Source organism: Gambusia affinis, linkage group LG03, assembly GCF_019740435.1.
Source record: "Gambusia affinis linkage group LG03, SWU_Gaff_1.0, whole genome shotgun sequence".
Taxonomy (NCBI): Eukaryota; Metazoa; Chordata; class Actinopteri; order Cyprinodontiformes; family Poeciliidae; genus Gambusia; species Gambusia affinis.
Window position 1 is genome coordinate 27,618,123 of NC_057870.1, and position 23,922 is coordinate 27,642,044.

Consider the following 23,922-nt stretch of genomic DNA (forward strand, 5'->3'; position numbering starts at 1 on the left):
CTCATTAAAACAACTTTTTTTTCTGGTGGCATTGCATCTTTATTCAGATATTATGACTTTATTATTGTAATATTATTACTATGATTTCATAATTTGTCTTTTTTTTCCTTCACTGCCTCAAACTTGCTAGAAACCTGTGCAGGATACATCTAATGGGTTTAGCATGAAGCCTGTTGATTAATTTGAGCACTGCTGCCACCTAGTGACCGTAGGCATGTTTACCGGTCAAGCATGTAAACCGGTAAATAACTTTTTTTTTTGTCTTTGAATAAAGACAAAAATAAAGTCTTCTTAAATCTCATTCCCAAATGCTAATCTTCAATAGCACTGAAGGCTTTTTTTTGGTGTTAAAGGTGACTTACTGTGCTCCGTTGAGGTTTTACATCAATTTTTACACAAAATAGTTTCTAGATAATGGCAGCAAGTGGCTTCTGGATGGTAGGTCAACAACAAAACTTTTGTCTTTTCCAGTATGTAGCGGTAAAACCAGCTGACAATACTCTACCAGGGTTGCTAAGTAACAGACTGGGCTTCTGGGGTTGCCAGGCAACGTGCAGTGCCTTCTAATTTGTGACGTTACATTCCACAGGTTTTTAAAACGGTTAATTTTCCAGACACCAAAACATGAACTTATTGCCTAAAAATGGTTGGTTGTCTGTTTTTAAGTGCGTGGATTGTTTTTAGATGCAGCAGAAACCCAAATAAAAGTACACCAGAAGACTTTTGTCTTATTTTTTGTTCTGTCCTGCAGGGTTTCTGAAAAGCTCGACAAATTTACTTTAACAAGTGGAAAGCGTTTCTGTTCTTAATGGCCATCAGATTTTTTTTTTATTAACGTTTCTGACCAAGTTAATTTGTCCAACTAACCTTCTGCATGATGGAGACGGCATCAGTGGGAAGAGACGCTGGATACTGCACATCGTCATTTACGATGCTGTCAAAGACTTCTTCTTCATCTTCACCAGGAAACGGAGACTAGCAGGAAGGCAGAATAATGCTGAGTCAGCCTTTATGTTACGAATGATCGAGCTGTTAAAGTTTATCTTTAAAATGTTTGGAAAAACTAAGCGCAGATATTCCACCAACCTCTCCAACTAGCATCTCGTAAATTAGGACGCCCATCCCCCACCAGTCCACAGCGCGGGTGTAGGTGTCGTCAGTCAGAACCTCTGGGGCGAGAAACTCTGGAGTCCCACAAAAGGTCGAGGTTTGATCTCCATGGCCCATCCCTGCAAAAATATCATTTTGATCTTTTACCAGTTCAAAAATAACAGAGTACTTATTAACTTAGTGAACAATGACCATTTAAAAATCTAGAAACCCACCAAGCAATGATAAATAAATTGATATGTAATAATTTTACCTTCTTTACAAAGTCCAAAGTCTGTGATTTTAACAAATCCCTCAGCATCCATGAGTATGTTATCCAGCTTCAGATCTCTGCACAAACCAAAGAGGGCGTACAATAAAAACAACACTGGGTTTCGGACGATGTGACGTCGCTTCGGCCAGTTGGACCTACCGGTAGATGATTTTATTCAGATGGAGGAACTCTAAACCCAGCAGGACACAAGCGGAGTAGAACCTGAACAGAACAGCAGTTTGTTAAATTACAAACAACAATAGTAATATAAAAAACAAAAACAAACAAACGTGAAAAGAAGAAAATGGTTAAAAAATATATAAATTTAAAGTTTTCTAGAAATGGGATGCCCTAAGGATGTAGACAATTCATTGATTCATTTTTAATTAGTGGTTTATTAGGTTAAAATTGGTTCCAATTTATTGACTAATAATGTCAATTTGAATTTTCTTTTAGCATTGTAGTTTGGCTGCCACCCAGCAGAGGGCGCCATTTGTCATCTTTAAGTGGAGCCAGTTGATACAGAAACAAATATGGTGGGACAACAACAAAATGGGAAAGAAAAACGGGCCAAACAGTTTCCGGGATGAAAAATGCAATTCATGCAGTTCAATTTTGAAATCTAAACACTCAACAAATTCCTTAAGTTTTATCTTTTATTTTTCCAACCAGGAAATTTAAGAGAATTCTGTTTTGTTATACTTTATTTAATGTGAGAAAACAACAATTTTCTGTTTATTCAGTCAGTGTTTAATACAACTAATAAATTAAACCTTTTAATTTGATTATGTTTTTTAAATTCAGCACATTATGAAAAATTATGCCCTTTACATTATGGAAAGACGATCAACCCTCTTGACACAAGAGAAAACTCAGGTTTTTAAGAAAATGGTCACCTATCAACTAATTGTTAGTCAATGATCAGATCAATCAACTGTAGATTAAGTCATTAATCAATAACTTGTATCCCTAAACACACTGAAGACGAGGAGTTTGTATAAACCTGGTCTGAGCTTCTGAGAAGACGTCAGTGTGGATGTGGATCATCAGGTCCCCGCCGGGTAGATACTCCATGACAAAACAGACGTGATCAGCGGTCTGGAAGCAGCCGTGAAGGTAGACGAGGAAGGGGTGTCTGGAGGCATTGATCATCTCAAAGATCCGCTTCTCGCTCATAAGGCTGAAGAAAACCAAACCAAGATTCAGGCAAACACAAACATCTGAGTGAGATTTCTAGAGTGAAGTGGTGACTTTAGGAGGCCATTTTAGGTCCTTTATGTCAGAGAAACAGCGGAAAAACCTCAGAGGAGTTCAGTCTGAGGTTCAGGAAGTGATGTATGACCAACGTGTTTTAAACATCTATCAGTTCGGATATAGAGAACTATGACTAACTAGAGATCTATTCATTCGTCTATCAACCTATCCACCCATCCATCTCCCCATTAATTCATCCATTCATCAATTAATTCACCCATCCATCCATGTGTAAATTATTCATCCATTGTCGCTGATTCTGGGTTCGTCAGCAGAACGTCTCCAAAGAACCAAGGAATCGTGATTTTTCATAATAAAATAGCCTTGCTGTTCCTCATATTAAAGTGAGCCAGGTGAACATATTTTGCCTTTGTTTTAATAAAGTCAGGTGTGCAGAAGCTTCACTCACCTGTCCACTTCATCACGAGTCACAATGTCTCGTTTCTTCAAGGCTTTAATGGCGTACAGTCGTCCTGTCTTCTTGAATTCGGCCAGTAGCACCTGTTTATAAAAAAGGCACATTAAAAATATCAGGGATGGATGTTTTTCTCTTGAATTCAGAGGAAGACGGTGTTATCCGTTACCTTTCCAAAGTGTCCTCTTCCCAGAACTGAAGTATATTTAAAATCTTCAACCTTCATCCTTCAGAGAAACAGCCATACAAACAGAAACGGCCATGTCTCATTCTGGTTCACTTTATAAGACATCTGCATGAACATCTGTACATGTGACTGTATTTACTTCAGAGGAGATACGGGCTGATCCTCACATTCTTCTCCGGTGTTTGGACTGGAAGCTGGGTGTATGGAAATCTGCAAAAAGACAAAATAAAAACAATTTTTGTTTGTTTTAAACATACAGTCTTATCAATTTGATTGTTAAGTTTTGATCAGAGAGACAGCAATTTGTTCATGTGTCGACCATCCAGCCATTCATTCATGAATCCATGGATGGATGGATGGACATAAAACTCATCTAGAGCCATAAGTGTTATTTAACCTTTAGTGAAAAGACAAAACAGAAGTTTAATAAATATTTATTATAGGATATGTAGGGATATTTTAAAGAATTGCTAATTTATTTAAAACTTAGACAAAATATGAAATATTTACAAAAAGAGGACTGATGCAGTTTCTTCTATGAGATTAAGAACAATGAGAACAATTAAATGATAATAAAATATATTTCCAATGTAAGAAAGAGATAAAAATAAAAATATTGAAATTTGTGTCATACTATCAATGCAAGGTTTATTCCAAGGGAGAAATAAAATAAAAACCTCATACAAAAATGTTGACTCTACACTTTTTTAGTCAAATTTTTATTGTAGAAAGTCCAAAAAGCCACATGAAACCTATACAAGTGTTACATGCTCTGATCTTAAAAATAAACTTGAGCTAAATAACAGGACTGAAAAGTTTCAAAGTAAATTTCTTTTATATGAATAAAAACTCAATTTGAAAGTTACAGAAAAAGATGATTGGGTTAGGAATTTATAGTTTTTTATTCCTGAATGTTTATTTACCAGTTTTTCTTGCAGTGCAGGCACTGATGATGTCTTCTCTTCTTTAGTGATGATGTTTTCTTGCTGCTTGATGTCGATGGGAGGCGGATGGTCCTCAGTGACACTCAGTCTAATTAGCGGAGTTTCGCTGAATAAAGAAACAACTTTAGATCTGTCACTTGTAATTATTTAATTGAAAACTATATATCGACAAAATAAGCAACATTTCCAAGTCAAAAACCCCTTTGTGCTGTTAAATTATTGATGAAATAGACAAATGAGCTCAACAACAAAAAATTTTATTTATAATTAATTTATTACGTAGGCTATTCAATCATCATATTGGTGCAGAGTGCTGTTATATCCATAAGATTTACAGTCGTACCAGAAACAAAATACAAATGTTCTGACCGGAATCTCTGTATGTAAAAAAAAAGTGTTTACTTGAGATCAGCAAACTGCAGAACATGATATCACTCAATGAAAAGCAGATAAAATTAAAACAGGGTTCCTGTAAATTTGACTAACTTAAACCATTATGAATGGAATTTATAATGGTCTTTAATGGTTATAATGATTTTGGAGCATTCTCTTATAATATATACAAGAATAAAGTCCTAATAGTGCCATAATAAAGTCATAATATTATTACTTTATTCTCTAATTTTATTACTATATCTTTGTAATTTTATTTTTTTATCTTCTTAGCATGCCGCAACTAACTAACAATAAATTTACACTTTCCCATGATAAGTGCAAAAAAAGTTAGCTAGCTAGCAAGTGCATATTAGCAGCTAGCTAGCGGCAGCCTCAACCTAACAAGATGTCTGCACACAACTAAACATTTGCTAAGCAAAAAAGTTTTAGCATGCCGCAACTAACTAACAATAAATTTACACTTTCCCATGATAAGTGCAAAAAAAGTTAGCTAGCTAGCAAGTGCATATTAGCAGCTAGCTAGCGGCAGCCTCAACCTAACAAGATGTCTGCACACAACTAAACATTTGCTAAGCAAAAAGACTTGTTATTAGCTTATTTAAGATCAATTTACGTTTTTTGAGAATTTAAGACATTTTCTGGCCTCAATTTTTAAATTAAAGACTTCTGTACGTTGTAGTATCTGACCTTGGCAGTGAAGATGTCGGATCAGGCTTCTTTTCCGTCGGATTCGGAGGACTGTGTCCGATCAGTTCCGACGTTGTGGAGAGATGCGAGCTGAAAGTGGCGAAGGAGCTGTAGTGAGGGAGGATGCTCATCATGAGATGGCCCCAGGTGGCAAAGTTCATGTTCATCTGAGCAGCTCGGAGGAAATTCTTTCCTGAGGAATTAAAAAACCCCAATTAAAAAGAAAAAAGATGGATACACAGGACTGGTGCAGAGCTGTTTGTTTCTACCTCTCTCTTTTGTGAAAATGCATCGCTGACGTCTCAGTTTAGGCTGCCGCTCCACCACGGTGTCGATGAACTGAAACTATATATGTTTACATTTATTCTCCTCATCAATGCTTTAAAAAGTAATGGTGTACCATCAGGTTCTTCCTCTCTTGGTTACCTGGATGTGGAGGAGGCCTTGTGGCTCCAGATTGAAGCCCTGGTTGTGGTCTGGGTTCCCCATTAACTCCTCCAGACGCAGGATCTTGACCGCACACATCGTCCTCCGGAACCGCCAGAACACGCAAACCTCCAGCTCTCGAGACTGTCAACAGATTGTAAACAGACGCAACACACATTACCTGAATTACTTAATGGTTGAACAGGAGGACATGTATATCTGCAAAAAACTACAAAAAGTATGTTCTTAAACTTAAATTGTAACAGTAAGACAAATAGAACGACTGGGTTCGGTAGATATAATTAGTTTAAAACTGCAGGTGTAAGGCTGACACCTGCTGGTCTCAAATAAAACTACAACTTAAAGCAACGCCAGTTTTGAAACAGCAGCGCCCCCTGCTGTTTCAAAGTTTATACAGGAAATTCTGCAGGAATACAAAGGCTTTCAGAGATAAAACAATTTTACAAAGAAACTTCAGAAACAATCAGTCATTTATTCTGGAATAGTCACATCTCACAAGAAACTTGGAAAAATTTAATAACTTTTTCATTTGTTTTCACTAAGGTATGAGCATGTTATTTACAGAGAGAATATGAATGAAGGCACAAGACTGGAAATTAATCCAATTATTAATATTCACAAATGTAAAATGTAATTCAGTTTTGGTTAAGAAAATCAAACTGAATTTATCCACCATTTCTAAGAGTAGAAACAAAATGCTAAATACACATATGAATGTCATTGAATATTTTTCATTTTTCAGAATGTCTATAATGTCTGCTTTCATTTTTTTATTTTATTTTTTACCAATGTATTTATTTTATACAATGGCTAAAAGGCAAAATGTCAGATAGAAAAAACAACTGAGTAAATTTCACAGAAAAAAATCTGATTAATCTCAAAACTTTTCTAGAAAAACAAGAAAATTCTGAGTAAAGTGAGTCATAAATTCAAAGAAAAAAAACTCTTTCAAATTCAGAAATTTTTTAGAAAAACTTATGAATTTCTGAGAAAAAGTTGAAAACTTGAGAGAAAAAGCTGAGATTCTGAGACTAATCTAAAAAAAAAAAAAACATGGAAATTTTTCAAATCTTCAACTTTATCTCATTATCTTAGAATAATTTTGTGCAAACATTGTAATAGCCCATAGACTAATCCCAAACTGTTCAATGAAGCATGACAGGTCACCTTTAAAACACAACTGAATATTTATAATGTACAATGCATTTGAAATATAAAATATAAGAATATGTTGAAATATTTTGTTGTTGATTGTGATGCCTTCAAGGACCTAAAAAATATTCTGTTGTTGTTATTCTTTGGTGATTATTTAATTAAAGACAGAGAAATGCCGGTCTGGGTGTGGGTGACGTGTGATGGAGAGACCATGAGAAAAGAATCACAAACACTGAGCGCTCCAAACGGGATGAAAAACACTCACAGACCTTTTTCAGTGAATTTTTTAATGTTTTGTCACAAAACAGAAACGTATCTGACAGAATTTCTGACAGTTGTCATCTGAAAGGTGGCGACTAGAAACCAGCAATGCACCATTCTTCAAAGCACATCCCAGGCTATTTTTACCTGACAGAAAGGGAAAAACTGTGATAACTTAAAGAGAGGCAGACTGATTTATATTTAGTTTGCAACACGAGTCACTTTATAATCTTCTGTTTATATTTCAAAATTTAAGCACTAGATACAGACTTTAAGCTGCTGCAGAAGAGTGTGGATGCCTGAAACAAACATGCTTTCTACTTGCTAACATCTTTAACTCTATATCTGTTAAGCAGTACCTGTAAGCATCTTAAAGCCATTATGGCTGTGGTCAGATATAATGGCCTGTAAAAGCTGAGCTAACAACAATAGCCTCAGTAAGCCATCACTTTCTCAGGTTTTCCTTTAAGAAATTTCTCATTTTCTAATTTGATCAGTCTACACTTAGTGGATGGATAATTTAGTCATTATCTACTCTCCCAAAAATCTTTCAAAATAACATTTACTATAATAATCTGAAGAGTTTTAGTCAGATCAGAGGTAATTACAGCACCGAAACAACTTGGGAAAATTGATATTTTTATGGACTCAAATAATCAACTTGGGTCGATGTTTGGTTATTTGATCCTATCAGTTACAATTTTCTCCTATAGAGGTCCGAACATTCAAGGTAACATCTTATTTAGATCATTCCAATAGGCTTATGATAATGGTAAATATGTGTTAGTTATGGAGTACCACAGGGTTTGGTACTTGGACTAGTCTTTTTTATTCAAACTTTGTCTAAAGTTGTTTAGGTAAAACTGATATATATGTCAAACGTTATGCAGATGATACTCTGTTATGTTCATTCAAAAACTCATTCACTAATATTTGTTTGAATTATCACTATATCATGACAGTATGCTATGAGACATACAGTATGTGAAAAAAATTGCTTATTTGCCTCCTCCCAGTGCCGGCTAGATACAACAAATCAAGAGTCAGGAGGCAGGGCTTTGTGCTGTCAATCTTGCACGTGTGTGCGTTACTATATCTTCTCCTAGTTAGCATAGCCACCGATGACGGTGGATAAACAGTTTTCTTATAATGGTAAGTTTTACGCCATTTGCACATTTAGCTGTGTGAACACGAGGTTGATTGACAGCACTAAAACCCGTCTCCTGTCTCTGATTGGTTTGTTTTTGGTCGGGAGCGTTGCATTTTACTTCTGAATAAAAGTAGCTCAGAGAGGAGCTGGAGGTGATTAATTTTTCACAGATTATCTGTCTCATAACTTGTCACAACATGGTGACTGTTTTAACAAATATGTCAAAAACACATTTAAAAAAAATAAAAGTTACATATAATGCAGCTTTAATGTCTCTTAATCTTTCTTTTTGTTGTTATATTTTTACGTGTGTGAATCTGTACGCTTACATTTAGTCACTTCAGTGTATCTTGGTCTTCAGAACCGGACTCACCCGCTCCAGCTGGATGTAGAACACCTGATCCCAGTTGAGGTCACCGACTGCAGCCCAGCGCGTCCGGCCCACGACCCGGCCATCCAGCCGCAGCACCGCGCTGACCTCGGCTGTGGGACAGGCAGCAGACAAACTGTAAACAGCAACTTTTTTCAGTTTTAATTAAAGCAGTTTCTATCTGAACTCAGACGTAAACAGAAGCCTGTCTGACTTTCAGAGCCCATGATGACATCATGTTTGTTCACCATTTAATTTGTTTGTGTTTTTCAGAGAAAGTGGGACCATTTCTGAGAAAATGAAATACGACACAGACCCTGATTCTGACAGATTAACCTTCACAGAAACAGTTTCTGCTTTACAATCAATGTTAGGTACTGGGTTGTCACAAGAACCAATAAATCAATAATTGTGTGATAAATTAAAAATGATTTCAATCATTTTGATTTGCATGACTTAGCGTTTTTCTCTTTTTTCTCTCTCTTTCTACCAAAAACTGGATGATAAAAGTTTTCATTCTGGTGATTTAGTCTCAACTAGCCCTTAATTTCAAAGACAGTTATGTTTAAGGAGGCTTCATAATTAAATTTACTTGTTGTTTCTATTGTTTAATTTATTTATTTTGGATATTTAAAATGTCTCCCATTTCTAGAGTTACGTGTTTGTCAGAATTTAACATTTAATGATTATGCCACTATTATTATATTGCTTAAAAATAATTATTTTTTCAGCTGGATCATTTTGGTTGAATTTTCTGCTTTCTGACCTGTATCTTTACTGCAGAAAATGATTAGGGCCACCAGGAATTCTGACTTTAATCTCAAAATTTGGAATTTAATCATAGAATTGAGACTTTTTCTCAGAATTTCACCTTTTTGTTCAAAATTTTTTTTTAAATTCAGACTTTTTTCTCAGAATTCCAACTTTAATCTCAGAATTCTGATTTTAATCTCACTTTTGTAAGATTAAAGTCAATATTCTGAGAAAAAAGTTTTAATTTTTTTGTCCTTTTTCACCTGCCCTAATTGTTGTTCTTACTTTTCCAAATTTTTTTGTTTGAAATACAAATTTGAAATGTTCCAAATTATTTGCAAGCTGAATTTCGGGGTTTGTGATTTGACTAACTCTTAATATTTTATACAGGAGGTAACAAATCGTCCTTCTGTTCCTGCGCTTTTGTTAGTAGTATAATTTTCCCCTCTGAATTAGCTGTTCATATTTTCCCATTAACAGATGCAAACATAGCAACAAGTAAAGCTGAAACAGTTTAAGATTTAAAATGTTTTACTCACTCAGCGATCCGTCAGTTTTAGGAGGAACAGCTGAACCGTTTTCAGAGGAAACCAAAGGATTTTCCTGCTCTGATTCTGACTGGGGTTTCAGTAAATCCTCACATCCTAGCAGTCTCAGTTCAAGTTTCCCTAGAGGAGAAGAAGACGAAGAAGAGGAGGAATAATCTCAGTTTCTTCAAATAAACTGTTTAAGCCCCGCCCATGTGTTTCCATTATCCTGTAAAGAGTCTCAGTGTGACCAGAAAGGACTCTGCACTTCAAAATAAGATGTTTAATTTGAATAAATCTCCCAGACTCAAGCCTCTAATCAGTCCCCTCTGGAGAGAGAGTCACGCTGAGCCTCTCCATTTTCTTCGTTTCGCCTTTGAATCAACTGCAGTGAAGCTCAGAATCACCTCAAGTGTTTCCACTCTCCTCACACTCTTTGTCATTGTTCTCCTTTGACAGATCTGCTCCTCGTTACATCATCAAAAGCTTTTCCTTTCTTTTTTTTAGCCTCGAGCTCAGACAGAGACCGGCTTACAAGTGAACTGTCCAAAGCGAACGGATTACACGTCCTGATTATCTGCCGCCAGCAGTCAGCGGACGGTAAGTCATGTTCAAACACACACATGACCCTAAAATACACTGAATATTAAACACAAAACGACCCCAAGAAAACATAACAAACAAAGATGACTTACCAGAACATTTATTTATAAATAAATACTGAAAATAATAACCGTTATTATTACTACTAGCATTAGTAGTATTACATTTATATAATTCCTTAGATTATTATTATCTTTGAATATTAGCATTCAAAGTAAAATATTTATAATAATAAAACCATAATAAAAGCATAAATATGCTTTTACAATTATTATTATTATTATTAACAACAACAACAACAATAATAATAATAGTAGTAATTATTATTATTATTATAGTAATTATAGTATAATAATTATAGTATAATAATTACTATTATAATAATAATCATCATCATCATTATCATCAAAATAAAATGTAAATTATTACTTGCATAATAATGGAAATTATTTATTTTATTATTATCATAATGTCCACTTAATCTAATATTATGGAATTGTTATTTTCATAATAATGGAAATTATATGGAAGTAATAATATTATAATGGAAATAATAATATTTTTTCCATTATTTTTATCCCGTGTTGTGCAAAAACATGTAAAGCAAATAAATCAGAGGTTAGACATTAAAACTGACCTATTGTGGTTTAAATGAAGCAGCAAATCTTGTGTTTTTGATTCTAATTTTCCATTTATCAGAAAAATTAAAGTAATATTTCATCAGAAATTCACAGAAAATGATCACAAATGTGCATACCTCGTGAATGTAGCTGTATTTTATATAACACTCATTGGCAAAACCTAAAATTAAGAAAACTCAGTAATCACTTGTAATAAGATGTTAATTAATGAGTAAATGAGTTTGTTTTGCCTCTGACTAGTTTGATTAAAATATATTTTCTTATCTATTTCTTCAATGATATGCAAGAGAAAATATTTGTAGCATATGATTATGATGTTTTGTAATGTTTTGTTATAATCTGGTCTATTTTCTCAGTCAGCAGTTACCAGTTAGTGATGCAGGTCGGACGGGGAAGATGGACGATGAGGTTGGGAGCGGACGCAACGATCTGCGGTCTTCAGGCGACGGCGTTCCCTCCAGAGGATCGATCGCCTCCGCAGGAGGCCGTGGAGAATCGTGGTTCTGTTCCTGCAGGCATTTCTCCAGCGATAACTGGAGAAGTTCAAGCTTCTGCGAGGATTCCTGCACCCGAACTCGAGCCTGAAAGGTGGAAAAGCTTCAGATCATTTCATATCAAATATTCATGTAATTATTTATTACTCTTTTCAGCACTCTGAGAATCAAAATACAAATAGTGTTCAAACAATTTATGAACTACGACATATACCAACTCCAACATCTCTCTGTTAACCATGTGATCAGACAGCGGTAACAGAGGCAAACGCAAAGGAGGTGTATTAGCAGTGCTAGCTAATAATTTATGTATTTCTTCAATTCAGACATACTAATTCAAATTAAATAAAAATACCACGATGCCTTCTTTTCAACTTCTATGGGATTCTGGCTTCAGTTTTGGTATTCAGTGATTTATAAACTACCAATAATATTTTAAAGTCGATTCTCTGAGCTACAGGGAGCCAGTGTAGGGACTTTAGAACTGGGTGATGTGCTCCATCTTCCTGATTTTAGTCAGAACCCAAGCAGCAGCGTTCTGGATTAGATGCAGCTGGGGGATTGATTTTTTTTGTTAGACTCGTGAAGACAGTAGCTGCATTTCCATTGACCATATAATTGCACAATTTGACATTTCGAAAATAAATTTGCTTGATGGAAACACGTTAATTTAGAAAAAAATGAACATGGTCTATTTTTCAGTAATCACTTGTAATAAGATGTGTGAGGTGTTTTTTTTTTAGCTGTATCAAAAATGGTTTATTTTACAAAACTGCAATGAAAACAATTTAATGCATCACAGAGTCATGTGATTTACAACAGGATGTTGCTTCTGGCATTACCTTCTTTATGGTAGAAACCATAAAGAAGATAATGACAAGAAGTAGACAAAGGATTATGGAGGGGCGTGTTTTGTAATGACTTATTGGATCAGTTTTAATGTCTAATTTCACACTTTTTCACCTGTGATTTTAATGCCGTTTCTTTTTTAAGGGAACATCACAATTGTGAAATTATGATGTTTTCCGAAATTAGCAGAATATTGACAAAGTTTTATGCACATTTGTAAAGAAAATGCAGCTACAGATGCAGCAATCAATGCGACTCAAGATAAACGCATGGATTAGTTTCTCTTGATCTAAATGGGACATTAGTCTTTTAATCCTAGAAATGTTCTTGAGGTGATAGAAGGCCGACTTTGTAACTGCCTGTATGTGGCTCTGACTGTTCAAGCAAAGATTTTTGAAGCTGATCTCAAGTTTCTAGCTGTAATAACTGAAGATGTGCGTTGACTCTAGGTTGTTCCTCTTTAGGTCCACAGATAATAGCTTCAGTTTTGTTTCTGTCCAGCTGGTGAAAGTTGAGGGACATCCACACATTTATCTGTTCTAAACTCAGGTCCTCAAGTGACATTAAAAAGTCACTTGATGACATTTTAATGTAAAGCTGTGTATCATCTGCATAGTTATGATAGATTATACTTGTTATAATCTGAGCTAATGGGAGCCCATAGATATTGAATATGAGGGGTCCCAGGTTTGAACCTTGGGGAACCCCGTATGTGACTTATGCTTGATCCAATGAGAAGTTACCTATTTTCAATGACACAAACCATTGATTATGATTAGGGATTCGGTTAGTAAATGAATATTTTATTAAAAACATTTGACAAAAACTCAGAAAACATTATAAAACCGTAAGTGGGTGGCATCTTACCTCAGCCAGAGCGTTCTGGTCCAGCTCTGAGATGGCCTGAAGCTGCTTCACCACGTCTCTGTGCAGCGCCAGCGCATCGGTTTCTCTCTGCATGTAGTGCTGCAGCTCTGCCAAGCGAGCATCCACGGTACTGACAACTCCAGGAGACGTTTCTGAGAGAAAATGGAGGATAAAGGTGATGCTACCAGCTTGTTTGATAGTTCCCTCTAATATTTCCATTAGCAAAGAAAAGACTGAAGAGTCATTTATGAAAGCAAAGGAAATTGTTCTAACACAATCCGAAGCTACGTCTTTTTCATAAAAGGCAAATGGAAACATCAGATTTCTGGCTTCCTGTTTACTTTTTTGGGATTATAGTCCTTGAAGAGATGCATTAAATCATATTTTATCCCAATAATATGATGAATGTAAGGAACCCTCAGGAGAATAATATTACAGTGATGCATTACTCTAAGTACTTAAGTCACATTTGTTGAATATTTCATGAACATTTGTATGTTCAGTGAAGCAGATCCCAGCTGCCTGTCAATCTGATCCAAACTCTGAATTTATTTGATTATACGTCTTAAATTCAATGTTGTTTTTGGACAGAGAGTGGTTTTTTATTGTTGTTGCAATATGTCGTAACAAACTGTTATTGACCTTCGTATTGGTAAATACAGGATTTATTTAATAAATTTCACATATTTTAATATAAGATAATAAACAAAATAAAACAAGACAAAGGAAGCAATGCTTGTTTCCCTTGATAAATGGCATTATATCACAATCATTTTCCTCCACTATAAAAAATGATATAAAAAATTTCACCAAAAGTACATTTTTATGTCTTATGTTAGAACATTAAAAAAAATCCTTAACTTAATTTAGAGAAACAGATGTTGTTGTTTTTTGTTTTGTTTATTTTACTGCCATATATTTTAAAATCTAAACAAACCTGAACAAAGACCTGAGATTAGATTAACTTAAATAGAAGATGTGAATCTCTGAGTGTTGTTGGTTTTTTGTATGATGCTGAGAAAAAAAATCTGAAAATTTGAGATCTAAGAAAATGTTAAGAAAAACACTTGGAAATGTTCTGAATTCTTTCTAGAACATTTCTAAATTTAATCTAAAAATTTCTGACTTTATTCATGCAAATTTTCGACTTCTCGAACGTGGTCTATTCCATGTTTTTTCTAGATAATTTCTAAAATCAATCTCAAAATTTCACATTTTTATCAAGTAAATTTTCAACTTTTCAAACTCAGAAATTTTTGTATTTTTTCTAGCATATTTTTGAGATTAATCTCTAACTTTCTGATTTCTTCTTTGGGGGCTAATTTTCAACTTTTAAACACCAGGGTTTTGTTTTTTTTAGCTCTACCTCAAAATTTATGTCCTTTTTCTTGGAAATTTTTGACTTCTGAAGCCCAGAAATTTTCATTTTTTTAAAGAAAATGTCTGAGAAATTTACTCCTCCATTGGTTGTTTCTATCTATAATCACACTAATAAACCACTGCAGATATTTGCACTATACCCAGACCAAAAATACTTGGTAAGATTTTGTGTTTTTGCAGTGTTCTGGCTCCTTTAAAGTTTATAAAATAAAGCAGAAACAAGAAGCAATCTTCTGTTCCCACTTTTAGGAGTTTTAAATTTACTCCTTCCGACTGTACTGACCTCCATCAGCAGGGATCTTTTGGTTTCCTCCATCTTCTCCGCCACCTCCACCAGCCTGGGTGACTTTGATAATCTGCAGTCGGATCAGCTCAATCTTGGAGCGGCTGTCCTGCAGCATCTGCTGAGCTGTGGACAACATCTGATCCAGGATAGCGGCAGCACATCAAGAGGTGTCGAGCCTCGCTTCTTCCACACCGACAGCTCAGCGTGTTTCGAAAACAGAGCAGCAATCCTTCAGCAAAACAGAAAAACAAACAAACAAACAAACATGTGGACAAGAGAACGGACATGCAGAAAGTGAGAACAACAAGTTCCAGCCAGGTGAAAAACAGGATGACTGTGCAGTTTGCTCACCTCGGGTTTGATTCCTCGCTCCTTCGCCTTTGTAAACACTAATTTGTCATCCTATGAGTGGGAGTAGACGGGGGTGCATCTCCGGTTGCAGCCTTCCACCTTCACTATCCTTGAAACACAACAAGTCTTCAGACGTAACGGTGCGTTCACAGACACCCTCGGATCAATCAGCGCCTACATCCTGGGACTGTTGTGATGTTTGTTTTCACCTCCCTGCAGCTTCCTCTGCAACATCCACTTCCCTCTGCATCCTCATCTTTTTCTGCTCCGTAACCAAATCCTCCCTCCCTCCCTCTGTTCCTCTTCCTCTCTTTTGCTCTTGTCTTTTTAAGAGGGATTTCTTTCTGCACAGAAAGGCGCTGCTGGCTCTGTTCTGACACCGCCGATTGCTTGCTCTGGGCTCAGCATTGGCCGCTGCGTGACCACATGTTCCCTTCCTGCCACCAACCAAAAGACGAAACTGCTGCTGCTGCTCGGTTTGGGACAGAGCAGAGATCAGCCTGCAGTATTTGGGATATTGCTTTAATCTGCTCTTACACTAACACGGAGTGAGAGATCTTAATGTTGATTGCTTGCAGCGTTCAGGCACTGGGAAGTGCGGAAGCTGCTGAACGGTTTTCAGCTGGATTTGCTGAATTCCCACAGTGACTTTTAGACAAGGACACACAACAAGCAGCCTTTTGGTTGTTGTGGTTCTCCTCCTCAGGATGTATTAATATGAGGAGACACAATTGAAAGAAGACACACCATTTCTGTGGCAGAAATCACAGATTAATAAATGAAACAATAAAAATCTCTGATTATTTTCTGGTAGGTCAACTGGGAAATTGATGTGTTGCAAGTGTTACAAAAAATATGCATATATTATACCTAAAATAAAAAGAATGAATGGATAAACAAATAGTCAGATGGATGGATGAATGGAGATAGATGGCTGGCTAGCTGGATGGATGGATTGATGGATGGATAGAGAGATAGAGTAAGTATGGAATAATTTCTTGGACAGAAACTTGTTATAACATAAGTATTACTTTTATAAGTTTTATATTTAACTAATGTGACTTGGAAACGTTTCTTTTGCCTGGATTTATTTTTTGTTTGTATAATTTTTCTGTAAAATACCAGAATTTACTAATCAATTTAGATTTTTGTCTATCTATCATTTCGAAATATTAAATAAGATGTTCTGATAAGTTACTGAGTACTTGAGTAGCATTACAAAATTTTACTCTTACTACTATTGCTACTTTTTACTTGAGTAAAAAATAGGCTGAATGACTCGAGTACAATTTTTAGTAATAACTATAACTAATGTTTAAATAAATACAGATGGGTTAAATGTACTTACCAAACAAATTGTTTGAGGCTTAAAAAGTCTCGGCAATCTATTTTGCGTGTTTACTTTGTATTTAGCTATGTAAGAAAAGCGCAAAATCTCAGAAGGGCTTCTTCATTAGCCCCCCAACAGTTACGCTATTATTAGAAACGGTCTTATTTTAGCATATTCTGACAAATTTCAACAGGTTACTAGACGGAATATGAACAGAAAACGTCCTAATTAAAAGTAATTTTCGAGTTTGATGTGCTAATTAGCGCTGACCACCAAGAACAAGGCCCCCACTTCAACTGACATTTTTTTTCCTTTTTTTTAATAAGTGCGCAAGTGCGAGTCGGTCCAACAGTAGATTTGGCCCGGCCTAGGTGAATTTCATTTTCAACAAGGTTAAATTATTCATCTCGTCGAAGTTGTAAAAAGTAATAATTGGAGGTTCTGATTGTGTTCTATATTGTTTTAAGAGTGGAGATGGGGGTAAATGAGCGAATTGGAGCGGAGTAGTGAGACCTACTTTGAGAGGCGGAGCTGCTCCTCCGCTCCATTCGGCGCGCCGCGTTCGTAATGAAAGGCTGCCTGTGACTTCCTCGCTCTTCGGCAGCTACATTGTGTGGAAAGCAGCAGCACGTTGTTGGCTTCTCCACGCTGAACTCCACAGCGAATTAACTCTCTCCTGTTCTAGGAGATACAGATCCGCCATCCGTTTTTTCTCCTCAAGCGTCTTTAAGTCACTCTCGACGTGCGAAAAGAAAGAAAATGTCTGCCACGGCGACGAAAGTGAGTAAAAAGGAGCTGAACTCGAACCATGACGGAGCGGACGAGACCTCCGGTAAGGGGAATGGCGGCCTCCTGTTCAGCGCCATTTTCACTTTCTTCTCAAATATTATTTGCATGAAGACAAGATGTTATTTAATTAGTCTGAATTTGATGAAAATGTTGCTGTGCTTCTGCTTAATGCCACCGGAGCGCCTTTGCTGCTTATAGAAACGGCAGCTGCGTATTTTCAGGGGCTAGCGTGCTTTAGCATACCCGTGCTCCTCCGTTGTTTGCTGCTGGCACAGAGGCCATGTTAGCCGGGGTATATAGCAGCTATATCGACGGATAACAAGCGGCCCCTTTGAAACAATCACTTCTCGGTATTAATCGCGGAATATGCTTGAAACCATAAGAAAGTGTGCTCACTTTAATGTGAGATTTTATTTCTACGATTGGTTTGGTTTAGCACCTAGCCCGCTCGTGTTGTTGTTGTAGTCTTACCTAACGCTAGCAGACGACATTGTTTTGTTAACGCATTTAAATCACCGCTAGTTAAAACCTCCCAGTTACTGCACAATGGCTGCTGTTTGTAGCACTCAGTCGTGTGAATGGTGTTTTTTATTTATTTATTATTTTTTTTATTGGGTAAGTGGGGTGAATATTCTGGCATACATCGTAGCTCGGTCGCTCACGCTACCGCGGCTGTGTGAACAGTCTGCTGTCCCACATTTAAACCACGCGGCCCTGAAGGCAGCAGCCGGCAGGAAACGGCGAGAAGCCTGAGCGAGGAGCGCTGCAGCCATTGGCCGCTTACACTGTCAGAGTCCCGCGTCGACTCCATACTGTTACATGTTAAATACCCCGACTCCCTCCTTACTTTTACTACTTGTACTTTGACTGTTAAAAATAAGCCGTAGTTTTGATTATATAAATTTGATGGCGTCTAGTCCCATTTTGAAATTCACTGACTGTTTTTATTTATTTTTTCACAGAGAAAGAGCAGCAAGAAGCTATTGAACACATTGATGAAGTTCAAAATGAAATTGACAGGTAGGGGTCTATTATTGATACAACTGCTTTAACCCTTCACACCAGTTTTGTTGTGAATAGTTTAGTAGTTTTTATAAATGTGAAGTGATTTGATGCCTATCTAGTGGTCAAAGTGTAAACTACACGTGGTTTGTGGAACCTGATAAACTTATTAAATCTTAATCCTGAGCTAAGTTGTGCAATAAAAAAATATATTAATGCTTACTAATGTCTTCTGCTTATGATTTACTGAAATAGACTACATGTGACCAAAATTCTAAATTATTTTTATTTTGGGTTTGAAGCTTTTTGGTGACACTCAACTATTAAGGAATGGAAATGCGTAATATCAATATTAAGAGTAGAAATCAATTACACAACATTGAATTGATTTAAGATTCCAAAAATATACATTGAAAAATAATGAATAAATGTATTGCATAAGTACTAATTCAGTTTTTTTTTTCTGTCGTGAAACAGGAATTAAATGCATCTAGGACAGTAAAGATATCTTTCAGTACTTATCTGTATTTGAAACATTGCAACATGAAAACAAATTAAATGTATGCTCAAATTCAATTGGTAAAACTAATTTTCATATTGCAGCAAAGGATCTCTGCAGTATTTAGCTCTTGTTAAATCAATAAAATAGCAGTGGTTGTTCCAAAACATATTTAGAGTCCATTTCAGTCTTTTTTGAGCAACAGCAGCATCGATACACATTATCACAGGTTTATAAGTGTTTTATTCCTTATCTGCCTAGTGGATCTAATTGGCATCATACCTAATTTTACACTAATGGTATAACCATTGCTCAAATTGAGAATGTAAAGGTAAACATGTGAGGAGTGTGTGTTTTGTTTTTTCTGTACAATCTCTTTTCACTCATTGCATTTTGTGCAAAATTTAATATGAAATAAACTTTTCCTATATATCTGTCAAGCATAGTCTGAGTTATTAATATTCATAAACTTGATAAACTTTTAATCTAGTATTTTGGATTCATAGCATAAACATACAAGATGGAATTGTTTTTATATTATGCATTTTAAATTGTCCTTTTAACCATAAACAGTTGACTTACACTGAGAAGTTTGTTGTGGAAAGAGTGAGTTATTTTCTGGGGAAATGGTTTATAACTATAAGCTGTTGAGGTGCATATAAATATGTCTGGAATATCTATGAATGTAAACTAGGATACAAGTGAAATTGTAAGCAGACATTTGGAATTTATTCAGGAAAAAAAATTCTTACAGCAGAAGTTTGGGCTTATTATCTAACAAATCCTTTTTTTTTCCTTCTCTTAGTTTGTGTTTTTAGGAGACTTGCACCAAAATCAATTAATTTAAATCCCTGTAGAATTTTGTGTTGAGTTTAAATGATCTGTCATAAGTATTACTTATGATAGTATTTAATATTTTACCCCTTTAACCAAATAAAATAATTTATGATATAAATTTTTACAAATTACTCTCCTTCCTTCTCTAAGATGATTTATCTACTTTTTAGTAACTTTTTAGAAAATATTTATTGTTTTTGTATACAAGCTAAAATAAATGGCTACCTGTAGTAGGTATAAATTATTGGAGCATTTCAGCTTCCATTGGTGCAATTCTTGCTGTTTATGTTGACAATATCAATTTAATGACTAGTAATGTGGGAGAATGTCTTTCCAGATCTATATCTATTTTTTTATTTCCCCAGGTTGAATGAGCAGGCCAGTGAGGAGATCCTGAAAGTAGAACAGAAATACAACAAACTCCGTCAGCCATTCTTTCAGAAGAGGTCAGAGCTGATCGCCAAAATCCCCAACTTCTGGGTCACCACGTTTGTCAACCATCCACAAGGTGAGTTATCCAGGGAAAAAAATCCCCCACTCCAATGTGTTCACAATTTCTGCTTCATGGGTTAAAAATTGACGTTTATCTCAACAGTATCTGCTCTACTGGGGGAGGAGGATGAAGAGGCGCTTCACTACCTGAGCCGAGTGGAGGTGACAGAGTTTGAAGACATCAAGTCGGGCTACAGAATAGATTTTGTAAGTGATGGGATGTTTTGTCAGTGTATTATTGAAGCTTAATGTGTGTTATGCTCATACCGGACTCTATTCTTGTTTCAGTATTTTGATGAAAATCCGTACTTTGAAAACAAAGTACTTTCCAAAGAGTTCCATCTGAATGAGAGTGGAGACCCATCTTCAAAGTCAACAGAAATCAAATGGAAATCAGGAAAGGTAAGTGTGCTTTGTGTAGCATTTTCAGCCAAACCTGACGTTTTATGTGAAGTAGACTTGTAAAATGTTTGATTCCTCCTCTGTGTGCAGGATCTCACCAAGCGGTCCAGTCAGACACAGAACAAGGCCGGCAGGAAGAGGCAACATGAAGAACCTGAGAGTTTCTTCACTTGGTTCACCGACCATGCTGATGCCGGTGCTGATGAGCTTGGGGAGGTTATCAAGGATGACATCTGGCCAAACCCCCTGCAGTACTACCTGGTATGTTTACCTCAAACCTAATGATAGAAACTAGCATAAATGAGTCGGTGTTGGATGGTAGTTCAATTCGTATTTTTGATGTGGAAGTTTCTGTTTTAGTTTGACAAAATAAGAACATGCTTGCATGGTGACTGCACATTCTTAAATTTATTTACTTTAAAATTAAGACCTTAAATTAATTTGGGAAAAAAAAACAGATTAGCCTTATTTATGTTAATTATGGGTCTTATATTTTGTAAGGATTATTTAATCTCATAGTTTTTTTTCTTGCAGGACTTTACAAAGCTTTGAGTTGTGCACAGAGATTACTGTATTCCCACTCAAGTCGTAGCTGCCGCTAACTAGCCACTAATAAGCAAGCTTGCTAGGTTTTTTTTTTTTTTTTTTACTTCCTTAATAAGTAAATATAAATTTATTGGCAGTTGATTGGATGATGTCAATTACTTAAGTTGCAAGCCATATGATTTATTTGCAATTTTCTTTTTTGTATGTTTAAATTCCATTCATAATGGTCTTAAAGTCTTAAATTTGAGCTGCTGGTTAAGCAAAAATATGTTTATTTTTAGGTTCCAGACATGGATGATGAGGAGGGTGAAGGTGAGGAGGATGAAGAGGACGAGGAGGGTCTGGAGGACATTGATGAGGAAGGGGATGAAGATGGAGAGGATGATGAAGAGGATGAAGGAGAAGAAGGAGAGGTAAAGTGCTAACATTTTGGAAACTTTCAGCAAAGTTTTAATTTCTTAACATTCATCTTGTGTGATGCTTTATTGTTTCAGGAGGATGAGGGAGAAGACGACTAAAAACTCTTATCATCTGCAAGACCCTCGACCTTCCCTGTTAATTTTTCCACTCATGTTTGGGAGCAAAAGTTGTTTGGTTTTTTTGTTTGTTTGTTTTTATTTTTTTGGCTTTTTTTATTTACTTTTATCAGTATGTGCTTCACTTTCCATTCTGAAGCCTCCTCACCTGCTGATGCCATATGTTCTCCTTTGACTCATCCAAGGCCAATGGCACTTTGCCCTGAATTGTGAGTACCATCCCTGACGACATCTCAAAAATAATAATAAAAAAAAATAGTCAGCACAGTATACTCAGTAGAATGAACACACACAGAGTTCCTCCTATTCAAGGTTGTGTGGTTAATCAGCTGAAGCCATGGTGTAGTGACCTAGTGCTAGCAGACCTTTCAATATATTTTTTTTTCTAAGAGGGGGCATAGTACCCTTTAAAGAATTTTTATTTTTTCTCCCGTGTGGTAATCGAGTACCAGCTCATTCCTTTGACTTGTAATGTTTGGGGTTGGGGGGTGGGGGTAAGCTGGGGAGGGGCAGGAGTGTATTGGTTATTGGGGAGAGTGGTTATTTTGACACCATTTCTATGGGACTTTTGTTTTTCATTGTATTGTTTTACAGATATCCACAAGATTTGAAATGACATTTTTAATAAAGAATAAAACTGAAAAAAAAAAAAAAAAACTTGTAAATTTTGGCCCCTTCTGCTGCTTCATTGGTTTCGACAGAAGTATTTACACTCGAATTGTTTCAAATTAAAGGTGTAAAGCTTGCTTTGTTACAATAATAAAACTAAACTGTGTATGCACGTGTGGGAGTCTTAAAGGAACAATAGGGGTGCAATTTTATTTTTGAAAATATACTTGAAAGCACCAAAAATGGAAAAACCTCGAGTCAAGTTCATCAGCTTGTAAAGGATTTTGGAGTCATTAGCAGACTTGATGCAAAGTCTTCTCTCAATATTCTGTGGGCGATTAAAGCCAAAAAGGTGTTTTCAGACTCTTGAAACCTGTTGTTTGTGACGGTCTCAGGCCAACTGTTTGGCTGGAAGCCCCAACCTGAAGTGAAAAAGCAGATGCACATTATAGTTATAAGCTTGATTAGGAAACTGACAAATTAAGGCCCGATTTGCATATGCAACCTGGGACTATTTCTTCAAGTGAAGAAAATTTGATCTACACTGACGTTGATGTTTTGCACTATGGAAAGTTAACAATTTTCTAAATGCATTGCAAATTTGGTGCTTGTGCAACCTCAAAGGAGAGTCTTGTTTCGAAACTACATTCCCATATTTGCATATTTCAAATGCACTTAATAGTTTACATTTTTAAGTCAATATACCTACCTAAATGAGTTTTACACCTGGGGCAGGTAGCTACGGTCCATGAAAACCCGGGGTACCAGGAGAAGTGGCTGTTGGCAGGCCAGTGCTTAATAACGTCCGCTTTTTTAAACACTATCACCTCGAACTGGAGTCCCTGGGGGTTCTCGAAGAGCTGGATGTGGATCCTTCGACCACCCACTGACGTGTCGTTGCGGCTGGATAGTGCCATGCGGCTGGGGACGAAGTGGATGTCCGTGCCGAACGCCACTTCGTGTCCACATGCCCTACATAATATTAGCGTGTCGGTGCTAGTTCCGTGCTCCGGTGGGTCGGCAGCACACGAGTGTGAGGGGTGGAAAAACAGGAGCACAAAGACGATAAAGTGGAAAAAGTTGTCCCACTGCACTCCGAGTAGCAGTCGGCTCGTTGACCTCATGGCTGTTTCACAGTATGACCAAAAAGCTAACAATAAAGCTATTTAGCTTTTGACGCTAGCAGCGTTTCTGTCCGATGTAATGGTTTAAAAATGAGACATGTCATATGTTGAAAATCATATTTATCATTCAGTATGTTGTATGAAAGCACCAATCACTGATAAACACAATATTAAAACTTGATAACTTTCAAAGGACTGACCATTAGCTGATAAATTAGCTTGTAAAGCAAATACTACGCTGGTTAGCATGTTAAGCTAGTTAGCTTTAACTTCCTGCTCATATTTAACTAACAGACGGAAGTCACGTTAAATAAAAGGGAAATGCAGTCGTTTCCTTGGAATCCAAAAGTTACAATAATTATTTTTACTGAGAAAA

General features: G+C 36.2%; 3 protein-coding genes across 5 annotated transcripts in view; 1 reads left to right on the forward strand and 2 right to left on the reverse strand.

Annotated features, from left to right (window-relative positions):
• Positions 1-16,984, reverse strand: part of LOC122828200 (serine/threonine-protein kinase N2-like) — a 24,917-nt gene extending 7,933 nt beyond the window's left edge. Inside the window, exons 1-19 of one of the 3 annotated variants that reach the window (XM_044111546.1) lie at positions 16,729-16,984; positions 15,381-16,132; positions 15,027-15,258; positions 13,364-13,515; positions 11,521-11,734; positions 9,922-10,050; positions 8,633-8,742; positions 5,673-5,816; positions 5,516-5,591; positions 5,247-5,439; positions 4,143-4,269; positions 3,359-3,429; positions 3,202-3,259; positions 3,027-3,118; positions 2,367-2,543; positions 1,523-1,585; positions 1,364-1,440; positions 1,087-1,229; positions 868-975 (exon numbers count right to left, since the gene is read on the reverse strand). In XM_044111546.1, the coding sequence (XP_043967481.1) occupies positions 868-975; positions 1,087-1,229; positions 1,364-1,440; positions 1,523-1,585; positions 2,367-2,543; positions 3,027-3,118; positions 3,202-3,259; positions 3,359-3,429; positions 4,143-4,269; positions 5,247-5,439; positions 5,516-5,591; positions 5,673-5,816; positions 8,633-8,742; positions 9,922-10,050; positions 11,521-11,734; positions 13,364-13,515; positions 15,027-15,165 (2,073 nt within the window). In that variant the 5' untranslated portion in view covers positions 15,166-15,258; positions 15,381-16,132; positions 16,729-16,984. Of the gene's footprint in view, positions 1-867; positions 976-1,086; positions 1,230-1,363; positions 1,441-1,522; positions 1,586-2,366; positions 2,544-3,026; positions 3,119-3,201; positions 3,260-3,358; positions 3,430-4,142; positions 4,270-5,246; positions 5,440-5,515; positions 5,592-5,672; positions 5,817-8,632; positions 8,743-9,921; positions 10,051-11,520; positions 11,735-13,363; positions 13,516-15,026; positions 15,259-15,380; positions 16,265-16,728 lie in introns of those variants that run through there. The other 2 variants (XM_044111547.1, XM_044111548.1) reach the window with 2 other exon arrangements.
• Positions 16,985-17,194: 210 nt separating this feature from the next.
• Positions 17,195-22,594, forward strand: LOC122828202 (protein SET). Its single transcript, XM_044111549.1, has 8 exons — positions 17,195-17,542; positions 18,462-18,519; positions 20,203-20,345; positions 20,433-20,536; positions 20,618-20,731; positions 20,822-20,992; positions 21,559-21,690; positions 21,772-22,594. The coding sequence occupies exons 1-8, from the start codon at positions 17,470-17,472 to the stop codon at positions 21,793-21,795; spliced, it is 819 nt and encodes a 272-aa protein (XP_043967484.1). The 5' UTR covers positions 17,195-17,469; the 3' UTR covers positions 21,796-22,594.
• Positions 22,288-23,816, reverse strand: si:ch211-51h9.7 (uncharacterized protein LOC558400 homolog). Its single transcript, XM_044111552.1, has 2 exons — positions 23,132-23,816; positions 22,288-22,844 (listed from the first exon to the last, which is right to left on the reverse strand). Exons 1-2 carry the CDS (start codon positions 23,544-23,546, stop codon positions 22,690-22,692), a joined length of 570 nt encoding a protein of 189 aa, XP_043967487.1. The 5' UTR covers positions 23,547-23,816; the 3' UTR covers positions 22,288-22,689.
• Positions 23,817-23,922: the final 106 nt, after the last annotated feature.